Here is a 23168-nt window from a genome sequence, read left to right as displayed (position 1 = left end):
AGTCCTCTCTACATAACAGTGGTAGGATAGACAGTCCTCTCTACATAACAGTGGTAGGATAGACAGTCCTCTCTACATAACAGTGGTAGGATAGACAGTCCTCTCTACATAACAGTGGTAGGATCGACAGTCCTCTCTACATAACAGTGGTAGGATAGACAGTCCTCTCTACATAACAGTGGTAGGATAGACAGTCCTCTCCACATAACAGTGGTAGGATAGACAGTCCTCTCTACATAACAGCGGTAGGATAGACAGTCCTCTCTACATAACAGTGATGTTTCTGGAGGAAGCAGGGAAACAGAGAGAATGTGAGTGTGTAATATTACGCTGCAGCAAGGTGAGAAATCACACACCTTTTTCTTCACTTTTAGACAGGAGTTTATTATCTTAAGAGATTAGTGATATAAATGTAATCTCATTACATTACACAGTCTATGAAATATGAGCGCAGAGTGACTCACACACGCACGCACACACACACACACGCGCACGCACGCACGCACGCACGCACGCACGCACGCACGCACGCACGCACGCACGCACGCACACACACACACACACACACACACACACACACACACACACACACACACACACACACACACACAGAGTCACAACGTTAGTTTCCCCGCTTTGCAAATCAGTGGGTTCGTCATGTACAGAGAGAACAGGAGTGGTCTGACGACCTCATTGGTCCCCGAGTGGCCGATTGGAGCCCATCAGCATGGAATAATTGAAACATCTCTCAGCTTGTCAGTCAGACTGCTCCACAACGTTAGAGTGAATGAATGGTACATTACTTAGAATGAGGACGATTATCTGCGGTGGTGAATACAGATGGGAGACTGGGGATGAGGACGTTTATCTGCAGTGGTGAATACAGATGGGAGACTGGGGATGAGGACGTTTATCTGCAGTGGTGAATACAGATGGGAGACTGGGGATGAGGTCGTTTATCTGCAGTGGTGAATACAGATGGGAGACTGGGGATGAGGACGTTTATCTGCAGTGGTGAATACAGATGGGAGACTGGGGATGAGGACGTTTATCTGCAGTGGTGAATACAGATGGGAGACTGGGGATGAGGTCGTTTATCTGCGGCTGTGAATACAGATGGGAGACTGGGGATGAGGTCGTTTATCTGCAGTGGTGAATACAGATGGGAGACTGGGGATGAGGTCGTTTATCTGCGGCTGTGAATACAGATGGGAGACTGGGGATGAGGTCGTTTATCTGCGGCTGTGAATACAGATGGGAGAGCAGAGTACTACTTGGTGTTGAGGACCATGTGTGTCCCAAATAGCACCCTATTCCCTACTTAGTGCAATACTTTTCACCAGGGCCCGTAGAGCTCTGGTCAAAAGTAGTGCACTATTTAGAGAATAGGGTGCTATTTGGGACACATATCAGTGTTTTGTTGCCTGCTGTAATAACTAACTTAGCACAGGTTAATAAATGAGATTAACAGGGAACGGTTTCTATGGTTCCCTCAGCACTTCCACGGCTGATATCAAATATCTCACATGGAAAAGGAGAGTGGGAGAGAAATCATATCCTTCAGATAAATGAAGACTAGCGGAGATTGAGATTCTGGGGTGATAATGATTATCAACACTCGTACTCAACACTGTAGTGTTACATAGGGAGTACTGAACACTATAGGGTTACATAGGGAGTACTGAACACTCTGGGGTTACACAGGGAGTACTGAACACTCTGGGGTTACACACAGAGTACTGAACACTCTGGGGTTACATAGGGAGTACTGAACACTCTGGGGTTACATAGGGAGTACTGAACACTATAGGGTTACATAGGGAGTACTGAACACTCTGGGGTTACACAGGGAGTACTGAACACTCTGGGGTTACACACAGAGTACTGAACACTCTGGGGTTACATAGGGAGTACTGAACACTCTGGGGTTACATAGGGAGTACTGAACACTCTGGGGTTACACACAGAGTACTGAACACTCTGGGGTTACACACAGAGTACTGAACACTCTGGGGTTACATAGGGAGTACTGAACACTCTGGGGTTACACAGGGAGTACTGAACACTCTGGGGTTACATAGGGAGTACTGAACACTCTGGGGTTACACACAGAGTACTGAACACTCTGGGGTTACACACAGAGTACTGAACACTCTGGGGTTACATAGGGAGTACTGAACACTCTGGGGTTACACAGGGAGTACTGAACACTCTGGGGTTACACACAGAGTACTGAACACTCTGGGGTTACATAGGGAGTACTGAACACTCTGGGGTTACATAGGGAGTACTGAACACTATAGGGTTACATAGGGTGTACTGAACACTCTGGGGTTACATAGGGAGTACTGAACACTCTGGGGTTACACAGGGAGTACTGAACACTCTGGGGTTACACACAGAGTACTGAACACTCTGGGGTTACACAGGGAGTACTGAACACTCTGGGGTTACACAGGGAGTACTGAACACTCTGGGGTTACACAGGGAGTACTGAACACTCTGGGGTTACACAGGGAGTACTGAACACTCTGGGGTTACATAGGGAGTACTGAACACTATAGGGTTACATAGGGTGTACTGAACACTCTGGGGTTACATAGGGAGTACTGAACACTATAGGGTTACATAGGGTGTACTGAACACTCTGGGGTTACATAGGGAGTACTGAACACTGTAGGGTTACATAGGGAGTACTGAACACTCTGGGGTTACATAGGGAGTACTGAACACTCTGGGGTTACACAGGGAGTACTGAACACTCTGGGGTTACATAGGGAGTACTGAACACTCTGGGGTTACACAGGGAGTACTGAACACTCTGGGGTTACACAGGGAGTACTGAACACTATAGGGTTACATAGGGAGTACTGAACACTCTGGGGTTACATAGGGAGTACTGAACACTCTGGGGTTACATAGGGAGTACTGAACACTCTGGGGTTACATAGGGAGTACTGAACACTCTGGGGTTACATAGGGAGTACTGAACACTCTGGGGTTACATAGGGAGTACTGAACACTCTGGGGTTACATAGGGAGTACTGAACACTCTGGGGTTACACAGGGAGTACTGAACACTCTGGGGTTACACAGGGAGTACTGAACACTCTGGGGTTACACACAGAGTACTGAACACTCTGGGGTTACATAGGGAGTACTGAACACTCTGGGGTTACATAGGGAGTACTGAACACTCTGGGGTTACATAGGGAGTACTGAACACTCTGGGGTTACACAGGGAGTACTGAACACTCTGGGGTTACACAGGGAGTACTGAACACTCTGGGGTTACACAGGGAGTACTGAACACTCTGGGGTTACATAGGGAGTACTGAACACTCTGGGGTTACATAGGGAGTACTGAACACTCTGGGGTTACACAGGGAGTACTGAACACTCTGGGGTTACATAGGGAGTACTGAACACTCTGGGGTTACATAGGGAGTACTGAACACTCTGGGGTTACACAGGGAGTACTGAACACTCTGGGGTTACATAGGGAGTACTGAACACTCTGGGGTTACATAGGGAGTACTGAACACTCTGGGGTTACATAGGGAGTACTGAACACTCTGGGGTTACACAGGGAGTACTGAACACTCTGGGGTTACATAGGGAGTACTGAACACTCTGGGGTTACATAGGGAGTACTGAACACTCTGGGGTTACATAGGGAGTACTGAACACTCTGGGGTTACATAGGGAGTACTGAACACTCTGGGGTTACACAGGGAGTACTGAACACTCTGGGGTTACACAGGGAGTACTGAACACTCTGGGGTTACATAGGGAGTACTGAACACTCTGGGGTTACATAGGGAGTACTGAACACTCTGGGGTTACACAGGGAGTACTGAACACTCTGGGGTTACACAGGGAGTACTGAACACTCTGGGGTTACATAGGGAGTACTGAACACTCTGGGGTTACATAGGGAGTACTGAACACTCTGGGGTTACATAGGGAGTACTGAACACTCTGGGGTTACACAGGGAGTACTGAACACTCTGGGGTTACACAGGGAGTACTGAACACTCTAGCTGGTTGTCTGATCTCTGCTGTTATCTGCACTATAAAGGGATACGGTGTCATTTGGGACACACATATCTCTCTCCTGTCAATTACAGGGTTGAAGCCAGAAACACTAGTCAATGAGCCAGTAGGTCCACTTCTCTGGGCTCACCACTGGGCCAGTAGGTCCACTTCTCTGGGCTCACCACTGGGCCAGTAGGTCCACTTCTCTGGGCTCACCACTGGGCCAGTAGGTCCACTTCTCTGGGCTCACCACTGGGCCAGTAGGTCCACTTCTCTGGTTTCACTACTGAGCCAGTATAGCAGCCAGAAATTGTCAAAAGTAGTGCACTATGTAGGGAATAGGGTTCCATTTGGGATGAAGGTAGAGAAGGCATAGTGCAGGAGTTTTATCGCTCTCTCTGCAGTCCTTTGTGTTTGGTTTCTTTGACCCTCAAGTCCCACACTGACCTAACGGTCTGACCTTTGACCCTCAGGTCCCACACTGACCTAACGGTCTGACCTTTGACCCTCAGGTCCCACACTGACCTAACGGTCTGACCTTTGACCCTCAGGTCCCACACTGACCTAACGGTCTGACCTTTGACCCTCAGGTCCCACACTGACCTAACGGTCTGACCTTTGACCCTCAGGTCCCACACCCTAACCTAACGGTCTGACCTTAGACCCTCAAGTCCCACACTGACCTAACGGTCTGACCTTTGACCCTCAAGTCCCACACTGCCATAATGGTCTGACCTTTGACCCTCAGGTCCCACACTGACCTAACGGTCTGACCTTTGACCCTCAGGTCCCACACTGACCTAAAGGTTGGACCTCAGACCCTCAGGTCCCACACTGACCTAACGGTCTGACCTTTGACCCTCAGGTCTCACACTGACCTAACGGTCTGACCTTTGACCCTCAGGTCCCACACTGACCTAACGGTCTGACCTTTGACCCTCAGGTCCCACACTGACCTAACGGTCTGACCTTTGACCCTCAGGCAATAACATCTGCTAACCATGCGTATGTGACCAATACAATTTGATTTGATTTGGTCTGACCTTTGAGCACAAATCCTCTCTTCAGCTTCACATACTGTGTAGGCCTAAATCCTTCACTACATGTATAATGCACACTGAGTGTACAAAACATTAGGAACACCTTCCTAATATAGAGTTGCACCACCTTTGTACTGAGAACAGCCTCAATTCGCCGGGACACGGACTCTACAAGGTGTGGAAAGCGTTTCACAGGGGCGCTGGCCCATGTTGACCCCAATGCTTCCCACAATTGTGTCAAGTTGGCTGGATGTCCTTTGGGTGGTGGACCATTCTTGATACACACAGGAAACTGTTCAGAGTGAAAAACCCAGCAGCGTTGCAGTTCTTGACACAAACCGGTGCGCCTGGCACCTACTACCATACCCCGTTCAAAGGCACTTAAATATTTTGTCTTTCCCATTCACCCTCTGAATGGCACACAGACACAATCCATGTCTCAATGGTCTCAAGGCTTAAAAATCCTTCTTTAACCCGTCATCCTCCCCTTCATCTACACTGATTGAAGTGGATTTAACAAGGGACATCAATAAGAGATCATAACCTGGATTCACCTGGTCAGTCTATGTCATAGAAAGACATAAACTAATGTTTTGTACACTCAGCGTATATACAGTTGGTCCAATACACACAGTGGAGTGAATCTCAACAGAGATCGTCGTTACTACAGGGCAAACAGAGTAAATAACAGGGTCTGTATTGTAGGTAGTGTGGTAGAGAAGAAAAACACTTGAGTGTTCGTTACAGAGATCCGTCATGTCGTGTTAGCGCTGTAGGGCCCAAGGTCCACCCATTCAACAGTATGAAAACAATACATATATCCAATCTAGATCCAATTAGTGGAGAACCTTGAAAGCGAGCACCAGGGCATGCTATAACATATTATCTCTATTATATATTAGACCTGCTGAAATGACGACAGTTGTGTTCTATAGGATACTATAGCAAATGGATAGGGATCACACAGGTCAATCAGATTGTCCTTCAAGTGTGTGTGTGTGTGTGTTTATGTGTGTGTGCGTGTGTGTTTGCGCGTGCGCGCGCGTGCGTTCGTGTGTCATTCATCATTGTGATGATAATCCACCTGATTGACTGTTGAGAAATTTGTTCCAGGTGGCTGATGGGATACCCTCGCCCTGACACACCAATCAGCGGGCTCCGTTTAATCTACACTGATGTTTAACACCAACGTGCGATGTGGCATCATCGTAACACAACAAGCAGAATTCATTTCACCCTATTCCCTTCATAGTGCACTACTTTTTGACCAGAGCCCATAGGGTAGTAGTGCACTACGTAGGAGGATAGGATGCCATTTGATCTATCCAAATAGCAGTGCCATGGAGGACAGCTCTGCCTGTGGGCAGTGACAGACTGTCCAAGAGACTTCCTTTTTTTTTATATTTCTCATAAAATGGCTGATGATGTAATTACCACGTCGGAGCACGACCCTGTCAGCAGCAGAACGTAACACTGACAGAGGAAATGGCCGTTTTACAACACTAAAGATAGAACCGATTTAAACAGCAGTGAAGCACTTCACTTAGAGGGACGGCCATTGGTCATATCTACCATTAAACATCTGGTCACATGTGTTCATATCTACCATTAAACATGTGGTCATATCTACCATTAAACATGTGGTCATATCTACCATTAAACATCTGGTCACATGTGTTCATATCTACCATTAAACATGTGTTCATATCTACCATTAAACATGTGGTCATATCTACCATTAAACATCTGGTCACATGTGTTCATATCTACCATTAAACATGTGTTCATATCTACCATTAAACATCTGGTCACATGTGTTCATATCTACCATTAAACACGTGGTCACATGTGTTCATATCTACCATTAAACATCTGGTCACATGTGTTCATATCTACCATTAAACATGTGGTCATATCTACCATTAAACACGTGGTCACATGTGTTCATATCTACCATTAAACATCTGGTCATATCTACCATTAAACATGTGGTCATATCTACCATTAAACATGTGGTCATATCTACCATTAAACATGTGGTCATATCTACCATTAAACATGTGGTCATATCTACCATTAAACATGTGGTCATATCTACCATTAAACATGTGGTCATATCTACCATTAAACATGTGGTCACATGTGTTCATATCTACCATTAAACATGTGTTCATATCTACCATTAAACATGTGGTCATATCTACCATTAAACATCTGGTCACATGTGTTCATATCTACCATTAAACATGTGGTCATATCTACCATTAAACATGTGGTCATATCTACCATTAAACATGTGGTCATATCTACCATTAAACATGTGTTCATATCTACCATTAAACATGTGGTCATATCTACCATTAAACACGTGGTCACATGTGTTCATATCTACCATTAAACATGTGGTCATATCTACCATTAAACATGTGGTCATATCTACCATTAAACATGTGGTCATATCTACCATTAAACATGTGGTCATATCTACCATTAAACATGTGGTCATATCTACCATTAAACATGTGTTCATATCTACCATTAAACATGTGGTCACATGTGTTCATATCTACCATTAAACATGTGTTCATATCTACCATTAAACATGTGGTCATATCTACCATTAAACATCTGGTCACATGTGTTCATATCTACCATTAAACATGTGGTCATATCTACCATTAAACATGTGGTCATATCTACCATTAAACATGTGGTCATATCTACCATTAAACATGTGTTCATATCTACCATTAAACATGTGGTCATATCTACCATTAAACACGTGGTCACATGTGTTCATATCTACCATTAAACATGTGGTCATATCTACCATTAAACATGTGGTCATATCTACCATTAAACATGTGGTCATATCTACCATTAAACATGTGTTCATATCTACCATTAAACATGTGTTCATATCTACCATTAAACATGTGGTCATATCTACCATTAAACATGTGTTCATATCTACCATTAAACATGTGGTCACATGTGTTCATATCTACCATTAAACATGTGTTCATATCTACCATTAAACATCTGGTCACATGTGTTCATATCTACCATTAAACATGTGGTGATATCTACCATTAAACATGTGGTCATATCTACCATTAAACATGTGTTCATATCTACCATTAAACATGTGTTCATATCTACCATTAAACATGTGGTCATATCTACCATTAAACATGTGTTCATATCTACCATTAAACATGTGTTCATATCTACCATTAAACATGTGTTCATATCTACCATTAAACATGTGGTCATATCTACCAATAAACATGTGGTCATATCTACCAATAAACATGTGGTCATATCTACCATTAAACATGTGGTCATATCTACCATTAAACACGTGGTCACATGTGGTCATATCTACCAATAAACATGTGTTCATATCTACCATTAAACATGTGGTCATATCTACCATTAAACACGTGGTCACATGTGGTCATATCTACCAATAAACATGTGTTCATATCTACCATTAAACATGTGGTCATATCTACCATTAAACACGTGGTCACATGTGTTCATATCTACCATTAAACATGTGGTCATATCTACCATTAAACATGTGGTCATATCTACCATTAAACATGTGGTCATATCTACCATTAAACATGTGGTCATATCTACCATTAAACATGTGGTTATATCTACCATTAAACATGTGTTCAGATCTACCATTAAACATGTGGTCATATCTACCATTAAACATGTGTTCAGATCTACCATTAAACATGTGGTCATATCTACCATTAAACATGTGGTCATATGTGCTCATATCTACCATTAAACATGTGGTGATATCTACCATTAAACATGTGGTCATATCTACCATTAAACATGTGTTCATATCTACCAATAAACATGTGGTCATATCTACCATTAAACATGTGGTGATATCTACCATTAAACATGTGGTCATATCTACCATTAAACATGTGTTCATATCTACCAATAAACATGTGGTCATATCTACCATTAAACATGTGGTCATATCTACCATTAAACATGTGGTTATATCTACCATTAAACATGTGTTCAGATCTACCATTAAACATGTGGTCATATCTACCATTAAACATGTGGTCATATCTACCAATAAACATGTGATCATATCTACCATTAAACATGTGGTCATATCTACCATTAAACATGTGGTCAGATCTATAGACTTCATTTGCACTGACTATAGCATTACACTAATTTATAGGGCTTTTCCTCAATACAGTCCTTTAGTCATTTCAGACAAAATATCTCTATCCAACACTCAAACAGGTCCTACAAGTCTGATTGATATGAGAGCTAATAGGATATTTAGTAAATATGTTTCCTAATTGTTATTTTTCTTAAAACCTCATTGTTGGTTAAGGGCTTGTAAGTAAGCATTTCACGGTAAGGTCTACTACACCTGTTATATTTCACTGTAAGGTCATCAGCATTTCACTGTAAGGTCTACTACACCTGTTGTATTCAGCATTTCACTGTAAGGTCTACTACACCTGTTGTATTCAGCATTTCACTGTGAGGTCTACTACACCTGTTGTATTCAGCATTTCACTGTAAGGTCTACTACACCTGTTGTATTCAGCATTTCACTGTGAGGTCTACTATACCTGTTGTATTCAGCATTTCACTGTGAGGTCTACTACACCTGTTGTATTCAGCATTTCACTGTGAGGTCTACTACACCTGTTGTATTCAGCATTTCACTGTGAGGTCTACTACACCTGTTGTATTCAGCATTTCACAGTAAGGTCTACTACACCTGTTGTATTCAGCATTTCACGGTAAGGTCTACTACACCTGTTGTATTCAGCATTTCACTGTGAGGTCTACTACACCTGTTGTATTCAGCATTTCACTGTAAGGTCTACTACACCTGTTGTATTCAGCATTTCACTGTGAGGTCTACACCTGTTGTATTCAGCATTTCACTGTAAGGTCTACTACACCTGTTGTATTCAGCATTTCACGGTAAGGTCTACTACACCTGTTGTATTCAGCATTTCACTGTGAGGTCTACTACACCTGTTGTATTCTGCACATATGACAAACACAATCTGATTTCATTTGAATTACATCCTGTCTCGTACAGGTCCTGTATTACATTCCTAAGAGAGATGATGACAAGCCACCCACCAGCCAACTAAACTAAAGCCACCCACCAGCCAACTAAACTAAAGCCACCCACCAGCCAACTAAACTAAAGCCACCCACCAGCCAACTAAACTAAAGCCACCCACCAGCCAACTAAACTATAGCCACCCACCAGCCAACTAAACTAAAGCCACCCACCAGCCAACTAAACTAAAGCCACCCACCAGCCAACTAAACTAAAGCCACCCACCAGCCAACTAAACTAAGCCACCCACCAGCCAACTAAACTAAAGCCACCCACCCACCAGCCAACTAAACTAAAGCCACCCACCCACCAGCCAACTAAACTAAAGCCACCCACCAGCCAACTAAACTAAAGCCACCCACCCACCAGCCAACTAAACTAAAGCCACCCACCAGCCAACTAAACTAAAGCCACCCACACACCAGCCAACTAAACTAAAGCCACCCACCAGCCAACTAAACTAAAGCCACCCACACACCAGCCAACTAAACTAAAGCCACCCACCAGCCAACTAAACTAAAGCCACCCACCCACCAGCCAACTAAACTAAAGCCACCCACCAGCCAACTAAACTAAAGCCACCCACCAGCCAACTAAACTAAAGCCACCCACCAGCCAACTAAACTATAGCCACCCACCAGCCAACTAAACTAAAGCCACCCACCAGCCAACTAAACTAAAGCCACCCACCAGCCAACTAAACTAAAGCCACCCACCAGCCAACTAAACTAAGCCACCCACCAGCCAACTAAACTAAAGCCACCCACCCACCAGCCAACTAAACTAAAGCCACCCACCCACCAGCCAACTAAACTAAAGCCACCCACCAGCCAACTAAACTAAAGCCACCCACCCACCAGCCAACTAAACTAAAGCCACCCACCCACCAGCCAACTAAACTAAAGCCACCCACCAGCCAACTAAACTAAAGCCACCCACCCACCAGCCAACTAAACTAAAGCCACCCACCCACCAGCCAACTAAACTAAAGCCACCCACCAGCCAACTAAACTAGCCACCCACCAGCCAACTAAACTAAAGCCACCCACCAGCCAACTAAACTAAAGCCACCCACCAGCCAACTAAACTAAAGCCACCCACCCACCAGCCAACTAAACTAAAGCCACCCACCCACCAGCCAACTAAACTAAAGCCACCCACCAGCCAACTAAACTAAAGCCACCCACCAGCCAACTAAACTAAAGCCACCCACCCACCAGCCAACTGAACTAAAGCCACCCACCAGCCAACTAAACTAAAGCCACCCACCAGCCAACTGAACTAAAGCCACCCACCAGCCAACTAAACTAAAGCCACCCACCCACCAGCCAACTAAACTAAAGCCACCCACCCACCAGCCAACTAAACTAAAGCCACCCACCAGCCAACTAAACTAAAGCCACCCACCAGCCAACTAAACTAAAGCCACCCACCAGCCAACTGAACTAAAGCCATCCACCCACCAGCCAACTAAACTAAAGCCACCCACCCACCAGCCAACTAAACTAAAGCCACCCACCAGCCAACTAAACTAAAGCCACCCACCCACCAGCCAACTAAACTAAAGCCACCCACCAGTCAACTAAACTAAAGCCACCCACCCACCAGCCAACTAAACTAAAGCCACCCACCAGCCAACTAAACTAAAGCCACCCACCAGCCAACTAAACTAAAGCCACCCACCAGCCAACTAAACTAAAGCCACCCACCCACCAGCCAACTAAACTAAAGCCACCCACCCACCAGCCAACTAAACTAAAGCCACCCACCCACCAGCCAACTAAACTAAAGCCACCCACCAGCCAACTAAACTAAAGCCACCCACCAGCCAACTAAACTAAAGCCACCCACCAGCCAACTAAACTAAAGCCACCCACCCACCAGCCAACTGAACTAAAGCCACCCACCCACCAGCCAACTAAACTAAAGCCACCCACCAGCCAACTGAACTAAAGCCACCCACCAGCCAACTAAACTAAAGCCACCCACCAGCCAACTAAACTAAAGCCACCCACCAGCCAACTAAACTAAAGCCACCCACCAGTCAACTAAACTAAAGCCACCCACCCACCAGCCAACTAAACTAAAGCCACCCACCAGCCAACTAAACTAAAGCCACCCACCCACCAGCCAACTAAACTAAAGCCACCCACCAGCCAACTAAACTAAAGCCACCCACCAGCCAACTAAACTAAAGCCACCCACCCACCAGCCAACTAAACTAAAGCCACCCACCCACCAGCCAACTAAACTAAAGCCACCCACCAGCCAACTAAACTAAAGCCACCCACACACCAGCCAACTAAACTAAAGCCACCCACCAGCCAACTAAACTAAAGCCACCCACCAGCCAACTAAACTAAAGCCACCCACCAGCCAACTAAACTAAAGCCACCCACCAGCCAACTAAACTAAAGCCACCCACCCACCAGCCAACTAAACTAAAGCCACCCACCCACCAGCCAACTAAACTAAAGCCACCCACCAGCCAACTAAACTAAAGCCACCCACCCACCAGCCAACTAAACTAAAGCCACCCACCCACCAGCCAACTAAACTAAAGCCACCCACCCACCAGCCAACTAAACTAAAGCCACCCACCAGCCAACTAAACTAAAGCCCCCCCTTTGCTTAAACTTTTAGTGTTACTTTGAAACAGACACCAATGTTTCCAGCTCTGAGGCAAGCCAAGTGATGGTATCCATAGTAACATGATTTTGGGGGTGGGGGGGGGGGGGATTGTCAGAGAAAAGCCCATTAAGAATTCAGCTTTGATCTAATGCAGCTACTGCAAAGCCTTAGTCTGTAATCAAGTCAGCTGGGAGCCTGGCACATAGATTTGTACTGAAATTGCTTTGGGATGCAGGTGTGTTTGGGGTAAACAAAATATTTAGTCTACTTACTCATAGAAGGTGGTCCATCCGTTGTCGTTAGTCTTCGTAGCCAGTAATGAGGAACTCCCATGATAGGTCATCATGGCCAGCTCCTGTCCCTGTGCAGCGATGGTCTTCAGGGCGTTGTTGGTCCCAATGGTGAACCAGAAAGTCTGTCCGTCGGGCACCATCAACCACAGAGGCATCCCTGTTGTATCCCTCCTGATCAATCAATCAATCAATCAATCGCAATGAATGAATCAATCAATCAATCAATTAAAGAATCAATCAATCAATCAATCAATCAATCAAAGAATCAATGAATCAATGAATGAATCAATCAATCAATCAATCAATCAAAGAATCAATGAATGAATCAATCAATCAAAGAATCAATCAATCAATCAATCAATCAATCAATCAATCAATCAATCTCTCCATCTACAGTGTATATAGCATATTTTCTGACAACACATGCAGTTGAAAGTTCTTAACAAATAAACTAATAAAAAGGTGAGAAGAAAAAAATATAAAACTAAGATAACAATTCAATTAGTCAAATAATAGACTAGTGTAACAATAAAATAGATAAAAGCAGGACACCTGATGGTCACTATGTTGTTGTTCTGATCTGTGATGCTGGCCAGGTCTCCCTCTCCGGAGTAGGTCAGGTTGTAGAGGTCGTCCCCAGTGGTCAGACTCTGAGTATAGATGTGACTACCATTGGAGTCGAAGAGATAGAGCTCATCACTAATGGGGGAGGAGACCTCGTACATGCTGAGTGGGTTCAGGTAAGGTTTGTTCCGTCGGACGGAACGAATACGGATGTTGCCAAGGTCGGCGATGAAGAGTTCACCATCAGGGGAGACAGCCAATGAAGACGGGGCGTTGACTTTGGCATCTTTCGCGTAGCCATCGTCGCCGGAGTAACAGTCACAGTTAGCGTCGTTATTACAGTCACAGCCGCTGGGCGCCCCGGCCACCAATGAAATCTCTCCGTTGGTGGACACCTGAAATTTACAGGAAATGTTTACATGCAAGTAAAATATGCTCCGTCTTGTCCGGACAGAGAGTATTACAGCGCATTCAACGATCATTGCAAGTAAAATAGTAAACAGTAAAATAGTAGTCTAGGTAATCAATCAATCAATCAATCAATCAAATGTATTTATAAAGCTCTTTTTACATCAGCCTATGTCACAAAGTGCTATACAGAAATCCAGCCCAAAACCCCAAACAGCAAGCAATGCAGGTGTAGAAGCACGGTGGCTAGGAAAAACTCCCTAGAAAGGCCAAAACCTAGGAAGAAACCTAGAGAGTAACCAGGCTATGAGGGGTGGCCAGTCCTCTTCTGGCTGTGCTGGGTTGAGATTATAACAGATTTTAAAGGGTTATCTTGTGAGACTGGGTAAGTCCAGGTATGATAGACCCAGGTAAGTCCAGGTATGATGGGCCCAGGTAAATCCAGGTATGAAGACCCAGGTAAGTCCAGATATGATAGACCCAGATAAGTCCAGGTATGATGACCCAGGTAAATCCAGGTATGATGACCCAGGTAAATCCAGGTATGATGACCCAGGTAAATCCAGGTATGATGACCCAGGTAAATCCAGGTATGATGACCCAGGTAAATCCAGGTATGATGACCCAGGTAAATCCAGGTAAAAGCAAGAAGTTGTTTCTCTATCTCACCTGTCTCACACGGTTGATCTTCTTCTCGTCTGACTCGGAGATATACAGGATGCCATTGTGAGAGACGGCGAGAGCGTTGGCAGACTCCAGGGTGGCGTGGACGGCCACCTTGCTGACCAGGAAGTGATCCAGGCCGGGCACCTGGCAGTGCATGGGCCTCCCTGCCACGATACGCACCTGGTGGTTACATTTGACATTTGAATCATTTAAATGTATCAGACGGTCTAACACTCTTATCCAGAGGGAATTACAATCAGTGCATTCAACTAAGGTCAGTGTATTGAACTTACGTAGGTAAAACAACCACATATCACAATATTATCAAGTAAAGTCTAGTGTACAACAGTCTAGTGTTAAGTGTTTTGTTTCCTCACCTGGTGGTTCTCAGAGATCTGCAGTACCACATTGTTATCCAGGACGTACAGAGAGTTATCCATGGGACTGACGGCCAGGTCAGTGGGCCACTCCAGACGCACCTACAGAGGAACAGACACACAACGTAGTGAGAGTTGTCCATGGGACTGACGGGTGTGATGAGAGGTCAACAACAGACAGTAGAGATGTGAGGAGAGGTCAACAACAGACAGTAGAGATGTGATGAGAGGCACCGACAGTAGAGATGTGAGGAGAGGCACCGACAGTAGAGATGTGAGGAGAGGTCATCAACAGACAGTAGAGATGTGAGGAGAGGTCAACAACAGACAGTAGAGATGTGAGGAGAGGAGACAGTAGAGATGTGAGGAGAGGTCAACAACAGACAGTAGAGATGTGAGGAGAGGTCAACAACAGACAGTAGAGATGTGAGGAGAGGAGACAGTAGAGATGTGAGGAGAGGTCAACAACAGACAGTAGAGATGTGAGGAGAGGTCAACAACAGACAGTAGAGATGTGAGGAGAGGTCATCAACAGACAGTAGAGATGTGAGGAGAGGTCAACAACAGACAGTAGAGATGTGAGGAGAGGAGACAGTAGAGATGTGATAAGAGGTCTGAGAGGTGAGTGGACCACTCCAGATGCACCTGAGGGGATACAGACAGACAGAGACAGACAGACAGACAGACAGACAGACAGACAGACAGACAGACAGACAGACAGACAGACAGACAGACAGACAGACAGACAGACACCAACCCATGTGAGGACAGGTGCTTCAGGTCCAAAACTGAAAGCATGTTTTGTATCGATGTACACATTTTTCACATTCATCTGAGAGGAAAACAAAAGCCTTGGGGGAGGGGGAGGGGGGGGGGGGGGCAACAATAGGTGTTGAAAAGGATTTACAGGACTGGTAGATAGTGTTTGAAAACATCCAGCTATCTCGTAACAGCTCCCACAGGCCTGGGAGCTAAAACCATTTCATTTAGGGAGGAGATGACTATCGACACACCTCAGCCCTCCATCGCCTCACAGTGGACACCTCTGTCAGCTGTGGGTCATTAATTTGTTAATGGAAAAACACGGCGGGAGGTAATGTCCTTGAAGAGAAAATGGAGGACTACTTATGAAATGAAAGGCACTGCTCACCTCCAGCCTCCCAAATTATGACTTATTGTTATGAAAATAATAGCCGCCGCACCCCTTCCCCACCCACCACCACCCCCCTCACACACGCCTCTCAATATGAAGCGTTGGATTTCAATAGCAGGGCTGGGGAACAAAAACAAGGAAGAGATCTTCATTTACCGGGAAATAGAAAGAGCATTTCTCGATGGCCGGACAGCTTTATTACATGAGAGCTGGATGATTTGGATTCCTCATCCTACAACTGGGAAATACGACAGCGCAGGATCAAATTACCTTGCAATTACTACACCTGAGCAATCTTTCAAAGTGGGTCGGTTAATGCAAAGTTCACAAACCTCCAACCTCAGAAATTGATTAGGGAGCAATCCCTAAAGTATCTACTAATATCTTAACATAGTGGTAAATCATGTCATGAACTTGGCTTTGTCAAACAGAAATCCATACTCAATTTAAGAGAATACTTTGAAGGGTATTTTATTAGACTGTGTATAACAAAAGAAAGCTAAATACAGCAGGTGAAAATCCTGCAGAATCCAACACTATGATAGAGAGAATATCATGGTGACTGGGGCGACAGCGTAGCCCTGTGGTTAGAGCGTTGGACTAGTAACCGAAAGGTTGCAAGTTCAAATCCCTGAGCTGACAAGGTACAAATCTGTTGTTAACTGACTTGCCTAGTAAAATAAAGGTAAAATATAGAGGAAGATACAGGGTTTTGATTTGGTCACAAAGTGGGTTCAACCTTCAACTGACAATAGTTAAACAATACATCAGCAAAACATTGAAGAAAAACTTCAAATTGCTGACTTGTGGATTAAAATGGCCCGGGGGAAATAGTTTCTAACTGATAAATGTGAAATAAGCTCAGGATGCCACGTTAAATTCCACTTCACAAGCTGATCCCAGCAGCTCTGCCTGCCTGCATTCTACAAGCCTCCAGCCTCCAATAAAAACACAGATAGATAGACCTCCCCCCATCCCCCATCCCAACCCCAACATAAATAGCTAGACCTTCCCCCCAACCCAACATAAATAGCTAGACCTTCCCCCCAACCCAACATAAATAGCTAGGCCTTCCCCCAACCCAACATAAATAGCTAGACCTTCCCCCCATCCCAACCCCAACATAAATAGCTAGACCTTCCCCCTAACCCAACATAAATAGCTAGACCTTCCCCCCAACCCAACATAAATAGCTAGACCTTCCCCCCATCCCAACCCAACATAAATAGCTTGACCTTCCCCCCAACCCAACATAAATAGCTAGACCTTCCCCCCATCCCAACCCAACATAAATAGCTAGACCTTCCCCCCAACCCAACCCAACATAAATAGCTAGACCTTCCCCCCATCCCAACCCAACATAAATAGCTAGACCTTCCCCCCAACCCAACCCAACATAAATAGCTAGGCCTTCCCCCCATCCCAACCCAACATAAATAGCTTGACCTTCCCCCCAACCCAACATAAATAGCTAGGCCTTCCCCCCAACCCAACCCAACATAAATAGCTAGACCTTCCCCCCATCCCAACCCCAACATAAATAGCTAGACCTTCCCCCCAACCCAACCCAACATAAATAGCTTGACCTTCCCCCCAACCCAACCCAACATAAATAGCTAGACCTTCCCCCCAACCCAACCCAACATAAATAGCTTGACCTTCCCCCCATCCCAACCCCAACATAAATAGCTAGACCTTCCCCCCAACCCAACCCAACATAAATAGCTTGACCTTCCCCCCATCCCCAACATAAATAGCTTGACTTTCCCCCCAACCCCAACATAAATAGCTAGACCTTCCCCCAACATAAATAGCTTGACTTCCCCCCAACCCCAACATAAATAGCTAGACCTTCCCCCCATCCCAACCCCAACATAAATAGCTAGACCTTCCCCCAACATAAATAGCTTGACCTTCCCCCAACCCCAACATAAATAGCTTGACCTTCCCCCCAACCCAACATAAATAGCTAGACCTTCCCCCCAACCCAACCACAACATAAATAGCTAGGCCTTCCCCCCATCCCAACCCCAAAATAAATAGCTAGGCCTTCCCCCCATCCCAACCCCAACATAAATAGCTAGACCTTCCCCTCAACCCCAACCTCAGAAATTGATTTGGGAGCAATCCCTAAAGTATCTACTAATATCTTAACATAGTGATAAATCATGTCATGAACTTGGCTTTGTCAAACAGAAATCCATACTCAATTTAAGAGAATACTTTGAAGGGTTTTTTATAGACTGTGTATAACAAAAGAAAGCTAAATACAGCAGGTGAAAATCCTGCAGAATCCAACACTGTGAGAGAGAGAATATTACAGTGACTGTCTATAGAGGAAGATACAGGGTTTTGATTTGGTCACAAAGTGGGTTCAACCTTCAACTGACAATAGTTAAACAATACATCAGCAAAACATTGAAGAAAAACTTCAAATCGCTGACTTGTGGATTAAAATGGCCCGGGGGAAATAGTTTCTAACTGATAAATGTGAAATAAGCTCAGGATGCCACGTTAAATTCCACTTCACAAGCTGATCCCAGCAGCTCTGCCTGCCTGCATTCTACAAGCCTCCAGCCTCCAATAAAAACACAGATAGATAGACCTCCCCCCATCCCCTCCCCCCCATCCCCCATCCCAACCCCAACACAGATAGATAAACCTTCCCCCCCATCCCAACCCCAACATAAAGAGCTAGGCCCCCCCCCCATCCCCCAACATTAAGAGCTAGGCCTCCCCCCTTCCCCCAACATTAAGAGCTAGGCCCCCCCCATCCCAACCCCAACATAAAGAGCTAGGCCTCCCCCCTTCCCCCAACATTAAGAGCTAGGCCAACCCAACACCAACATAAATAGCAAGGCCAACCCAACACTAACATAAATAGCAAGGCCAACCCAACACCAACATAAATAGCAAGGCCAACCCAACACTAACATAAATAGCAAGGCCAACCCAACACCAACATAAATAGCAAGGCCAACCCAACACCAACATAAATAGCAAGGCCAACCCAACCCCAACATTAAGAGCTAGGCCAACCCAACACCAACATAAATAGCAAGGCCAACCCAACACCAACATAAATAGCAAGGCCAACCCAACCCCAACATAAATAGCAAGGCCAACCCAACACTAACATAAATAGCAAGGCCAACCCAACCCCAACATAAATAGCAAGGCCAACCCAACCCCAACATAAATAGCTAGGCCAACCCAACACTAACATAAATAGCAAGGCCAACCCAACCCCAACATAAATAGCAAGGCCAACCCAACCCCAACATAAATAGCTAGGCCAACCCAACCCCAACATAAATAGCAAGGCCAACCCAACCCCAACATAAATAGCAAGGCCAACCCAACCCCAACATAAATAGCAAGGCCAACCCAACCCCAACATAAATAGCAAGGCCAACCCAACCCCAACATAAATAGCAAGGCCAACCCAACCCCAACATAAATAGCAAGGCCAACCCAACCCCAACATAAATAGCAAGGCCAACCCAACCCCAACATAAATAGCAAGGCCAACCCAACCCCAACATAAATAGCTAGGCCAACCCAACCCCAACATAAATAGCAAGGCCAACCCAACCCCAACATAAATAGCAAGGCCAACCCAACCCCAACATAAAATACAACACTCAACAGTCTGCCTCAGCCTGGCTGAATTCCAAATGGTACCCTATTCCCTCTGTAGTGCCTTATGGCCCCTGGACAGACCTAGCACACTACATATAGGAATAGGGTGCCGTTGTGGACGCAGATTCAGCCTCCCAACACAGCAGGTTCCAGGAAAACACATTCCTGGAGAATGTTCACCGACCGATGACATGCGTCGGCTGAGATATACCCAGCCAGTCAGCCTGTCCTCACACATCCCTCATTTTGAAATGTAGCAGGCCAACGCTGCTTCCATAGATTCTGGGGGGAGCCATCAGTACAGTCTTGACTCAAACTTGGGTGCTCAATCTTCATTCCCAGTTTCTGGGCTACTTGCAGATCTACTCGCTATGTCTGGCATGGCTCCTTATTCCCTAAGCGGGGCCCTGGTCAAAGGCAGTGCACTATATAGGGAATAGGGTACCATTTGGGATGCAGTCCTACACTACCTCTAGGTACCTCTGTTCCCATCCTCTACTCTTCTCTCTCCTCCTCTCTTATCCTCACAACAGACAGGACAGACAGAACAGACAGACAGACAGACAGACAGACAGACAGACAGACAGACAGACAGACAGACAGACAGACAGACAGACAGACAGACAGACAGACAGACAGACAGACAGACAGACAGACAGACAGACAGACAGACAGACAGACAGACAGACAGACAGACAGACAGACAGACAGACAGACAGACTCTGGGAATGAGAGGAGGACAAGAAGGAAGGGAGGATTTTACATTTCTTAAAACCTATTTCCTGTCAACACTGGTGGTTGAATATTTAATGAGTGTGGAGGTGGCGAGATAGAGGAAGCTGATGAGGCTCAGGAGAGATGAGATGGTATATGCTGCTTGGCTGGCTGAAAGGGGTTTTCACACCGACAGACCGCCCAGGAGATGAGTGATGAGAGGAATCGTTCCCCAGCCCCTCTTCCTCTCTTCACACATTCTGTAACCCAAGCACACCCCACACCACCTACCCCCTGACTACACCCTCAGACACCAACACAGGGACAGACGGTCACTAAAACTAAACCCTCTAAAAGGTTGTATTATAACTCTCTGGGTGATGAACTCCCTCTAAAACCATCTGGTATTATAACTCTCTGGGTGATGAACTCCCTCTAAAACCATCTAGTATTATAACTCTGGGTGATGAACTCCCTCTAAAACCATCTGGTATTATAACTCTGGGTGATGAACTCCCTCTAAAACCATCTAGTATTATAACTCTGGGTGATGAACTCCCTCTAAAACCATCTAGTATTATAACTCTCTGGGTGATGAACTCCCTCTAAAACCATCTAGTATTATAACTCTCTGGGTGATGAACTCCCTCTAAAACCATCTAGCTTTATTATAACTCTCTGGGTGATGAACTCCCTCTAAAACCATCTGGTATTATAACTCTCTGGGTGATGAACTCCCTCTAAAACCATCTAGCTTTATTATAACTCTCTGGGTGATGAACTCCCTCTAAAACCATCTGGTATTATAACTCTCTGGGTGATGAACTCCCTCTAAAACCATCTAGTATTATAACTCTCTGGGTGATGAACTCCCTCTAAAACCATCTGGTATTATAACTCCCTGGGTGATGAACTCCCTCTAAAACCATCTAGTATTATAACTCTGGGTGATGAACTCCCTCTAAAACCATCTGGTATTATAACTCTGGGTGATGAACTCCCTCTAAAACCATCTAGTATTATAACTCTCTGGGTGATGAACTCCCTCTAAAACCATCTGGTATTATAACTCTGGGTGATGAACTCCCTCTAAAACCATCTAGTATTATAACTCTGGGTGATGAACTCCCTCTAAAACCATCTAGTATTATAACTCTCTGGGTGATGAACTCCCTCTAAAACCATCTAGTATTATAACTCTCTGGGTGATGAACTCCCTCTAAAACCATCTAGCTTTATTATAACTCTCTGGGTGATGAACTCCCTCTAAAACCATCTGGTATTATAACTCTCTGGGTGATGAACTCCCTCTAAAACCATCTAGTATTACAACTCTGGGTGATGAACTCCCTCTAAAACCATCTACTATTGTAACTCTCTGGGTGATGAACTCCCTCTAAAACCATCTACTATTGTAACTCTCTGGGTGATGAACTCCCTCTAAAACCTTCTAGCTTTATTATAACTCTCTGGGTGATGAACTCCCTCTAAAACCATCTAGTATTACAACTCTCTGGGTGATGAACTCCCTCTAAAACCATCTAGCTTTATTATAACTCTCTGGGTGATGAACTCCCTCTAAAACCATCTGGTATTATAACTCTGGGTGATGAACTCCCTCTAAAACCATCTAGTATTATAACTCTCTGGGTGATGAACTCCCTCTAAAACCATCTGGTATTATAACTCTGGGTGATGAACTCCCTCTAAAACCATCTAGTATTATAACTCTCTGGGTGATGAACTCCCTCTAAAACCATCTAGTATTATAACTCTCTGGGTGATGAACTCCCTCTAAAACCATCTAGTATTATAACTCTCTGGGTGATGAACTCCCTCTAAAACCATCTAGTATTATAACTCTGGGTGATGAACTCCCTCTAAAACCATCTGGTATTATAACTCTGGGTGATGAACTCCCTCTAAAACCATCTGGTATTATAACTCTCTGGGTGATGAACTCCCTCTAAAACCATCTGGTATTATAACTCTCTGGGTGATGAACTCCCTATAAAACCATCTGGTATTATAACTCTCTGGGTGATGAACTCCCTCTAAAACCATCTAGTATTATAACTCTGGGTGATGAACTCCCTCTAAAACCATCTGGTATTATAACTCTGGGTGATGAACTCCCTCTAAAACCATCTGGTATTATAACTCTCTGGGTGATGAACTCCCTCTAAAACCATCTAGTATTATAACTCTCTGGGTGATGAACTCCCTCTAAAACCATCTAGTATTATAACTCTCTGGGTGATGAACTCCCTCTAAAACCATCTAGTATTATAACTCTGGGTGATGAACTCCCTCTAAAACCATCTAGTATTATAACTCTGGGTGATGAACTCCCTCTAAAACCATCTAGTATTATAACTCTGGGTGATGAACTCCCTCTAAAACCATCTAGTATTATAACTCTGGGTGATGAACTCCCTCTAAAACCATCTGGTATTATAACTCTCTGGGTGATGAACTCCCTCTAAAACCATCTAGTATTAT

The 23168-nt window shown here is 44.9% G+C and overlaps 1 protein-coding gene across 1 annotated transcript in view; it reads right to left on the bottom strand.

The window, feature by feature from the left end:
• The window catches only part of tenm4 (teneurin transmembrane protein 4), a 653198-nt gene that overhangs the window by 81204 nt on the left and 548826 nt on the right, over window positions 1-23168 (bottom strand). The window contains 4 exon segments of the mRNA XM_082966126.1: window positions 13122-13313; window positions 13695-14101; window positions 14784-14960; window positions 15158-15259. Of these exon segments, the coding sequence (XP_082822252.1) occupies window positions 13122-13313; window positions 13695-14101; window positions 14784-14960; window positions 15158-15259 (878 nt within the window).

Source organism: Salmo salar, chromosome 20 (assembly GCF_965601325.2).
Source record: "Salmo salar chromosome 20, fSalSal1, whole genome shotgun sequence".
Lineage (NCBI taxonomy): Eukaryota > Metazoa > Chordata > Actinopteri > Salmoniformes > Salmonidae > Salmo > Salmo salar.
Note: the sequence above shows the minus strand (reverse complement) of the source record. Positions and strands in the feature narration are given on the sequence as shown.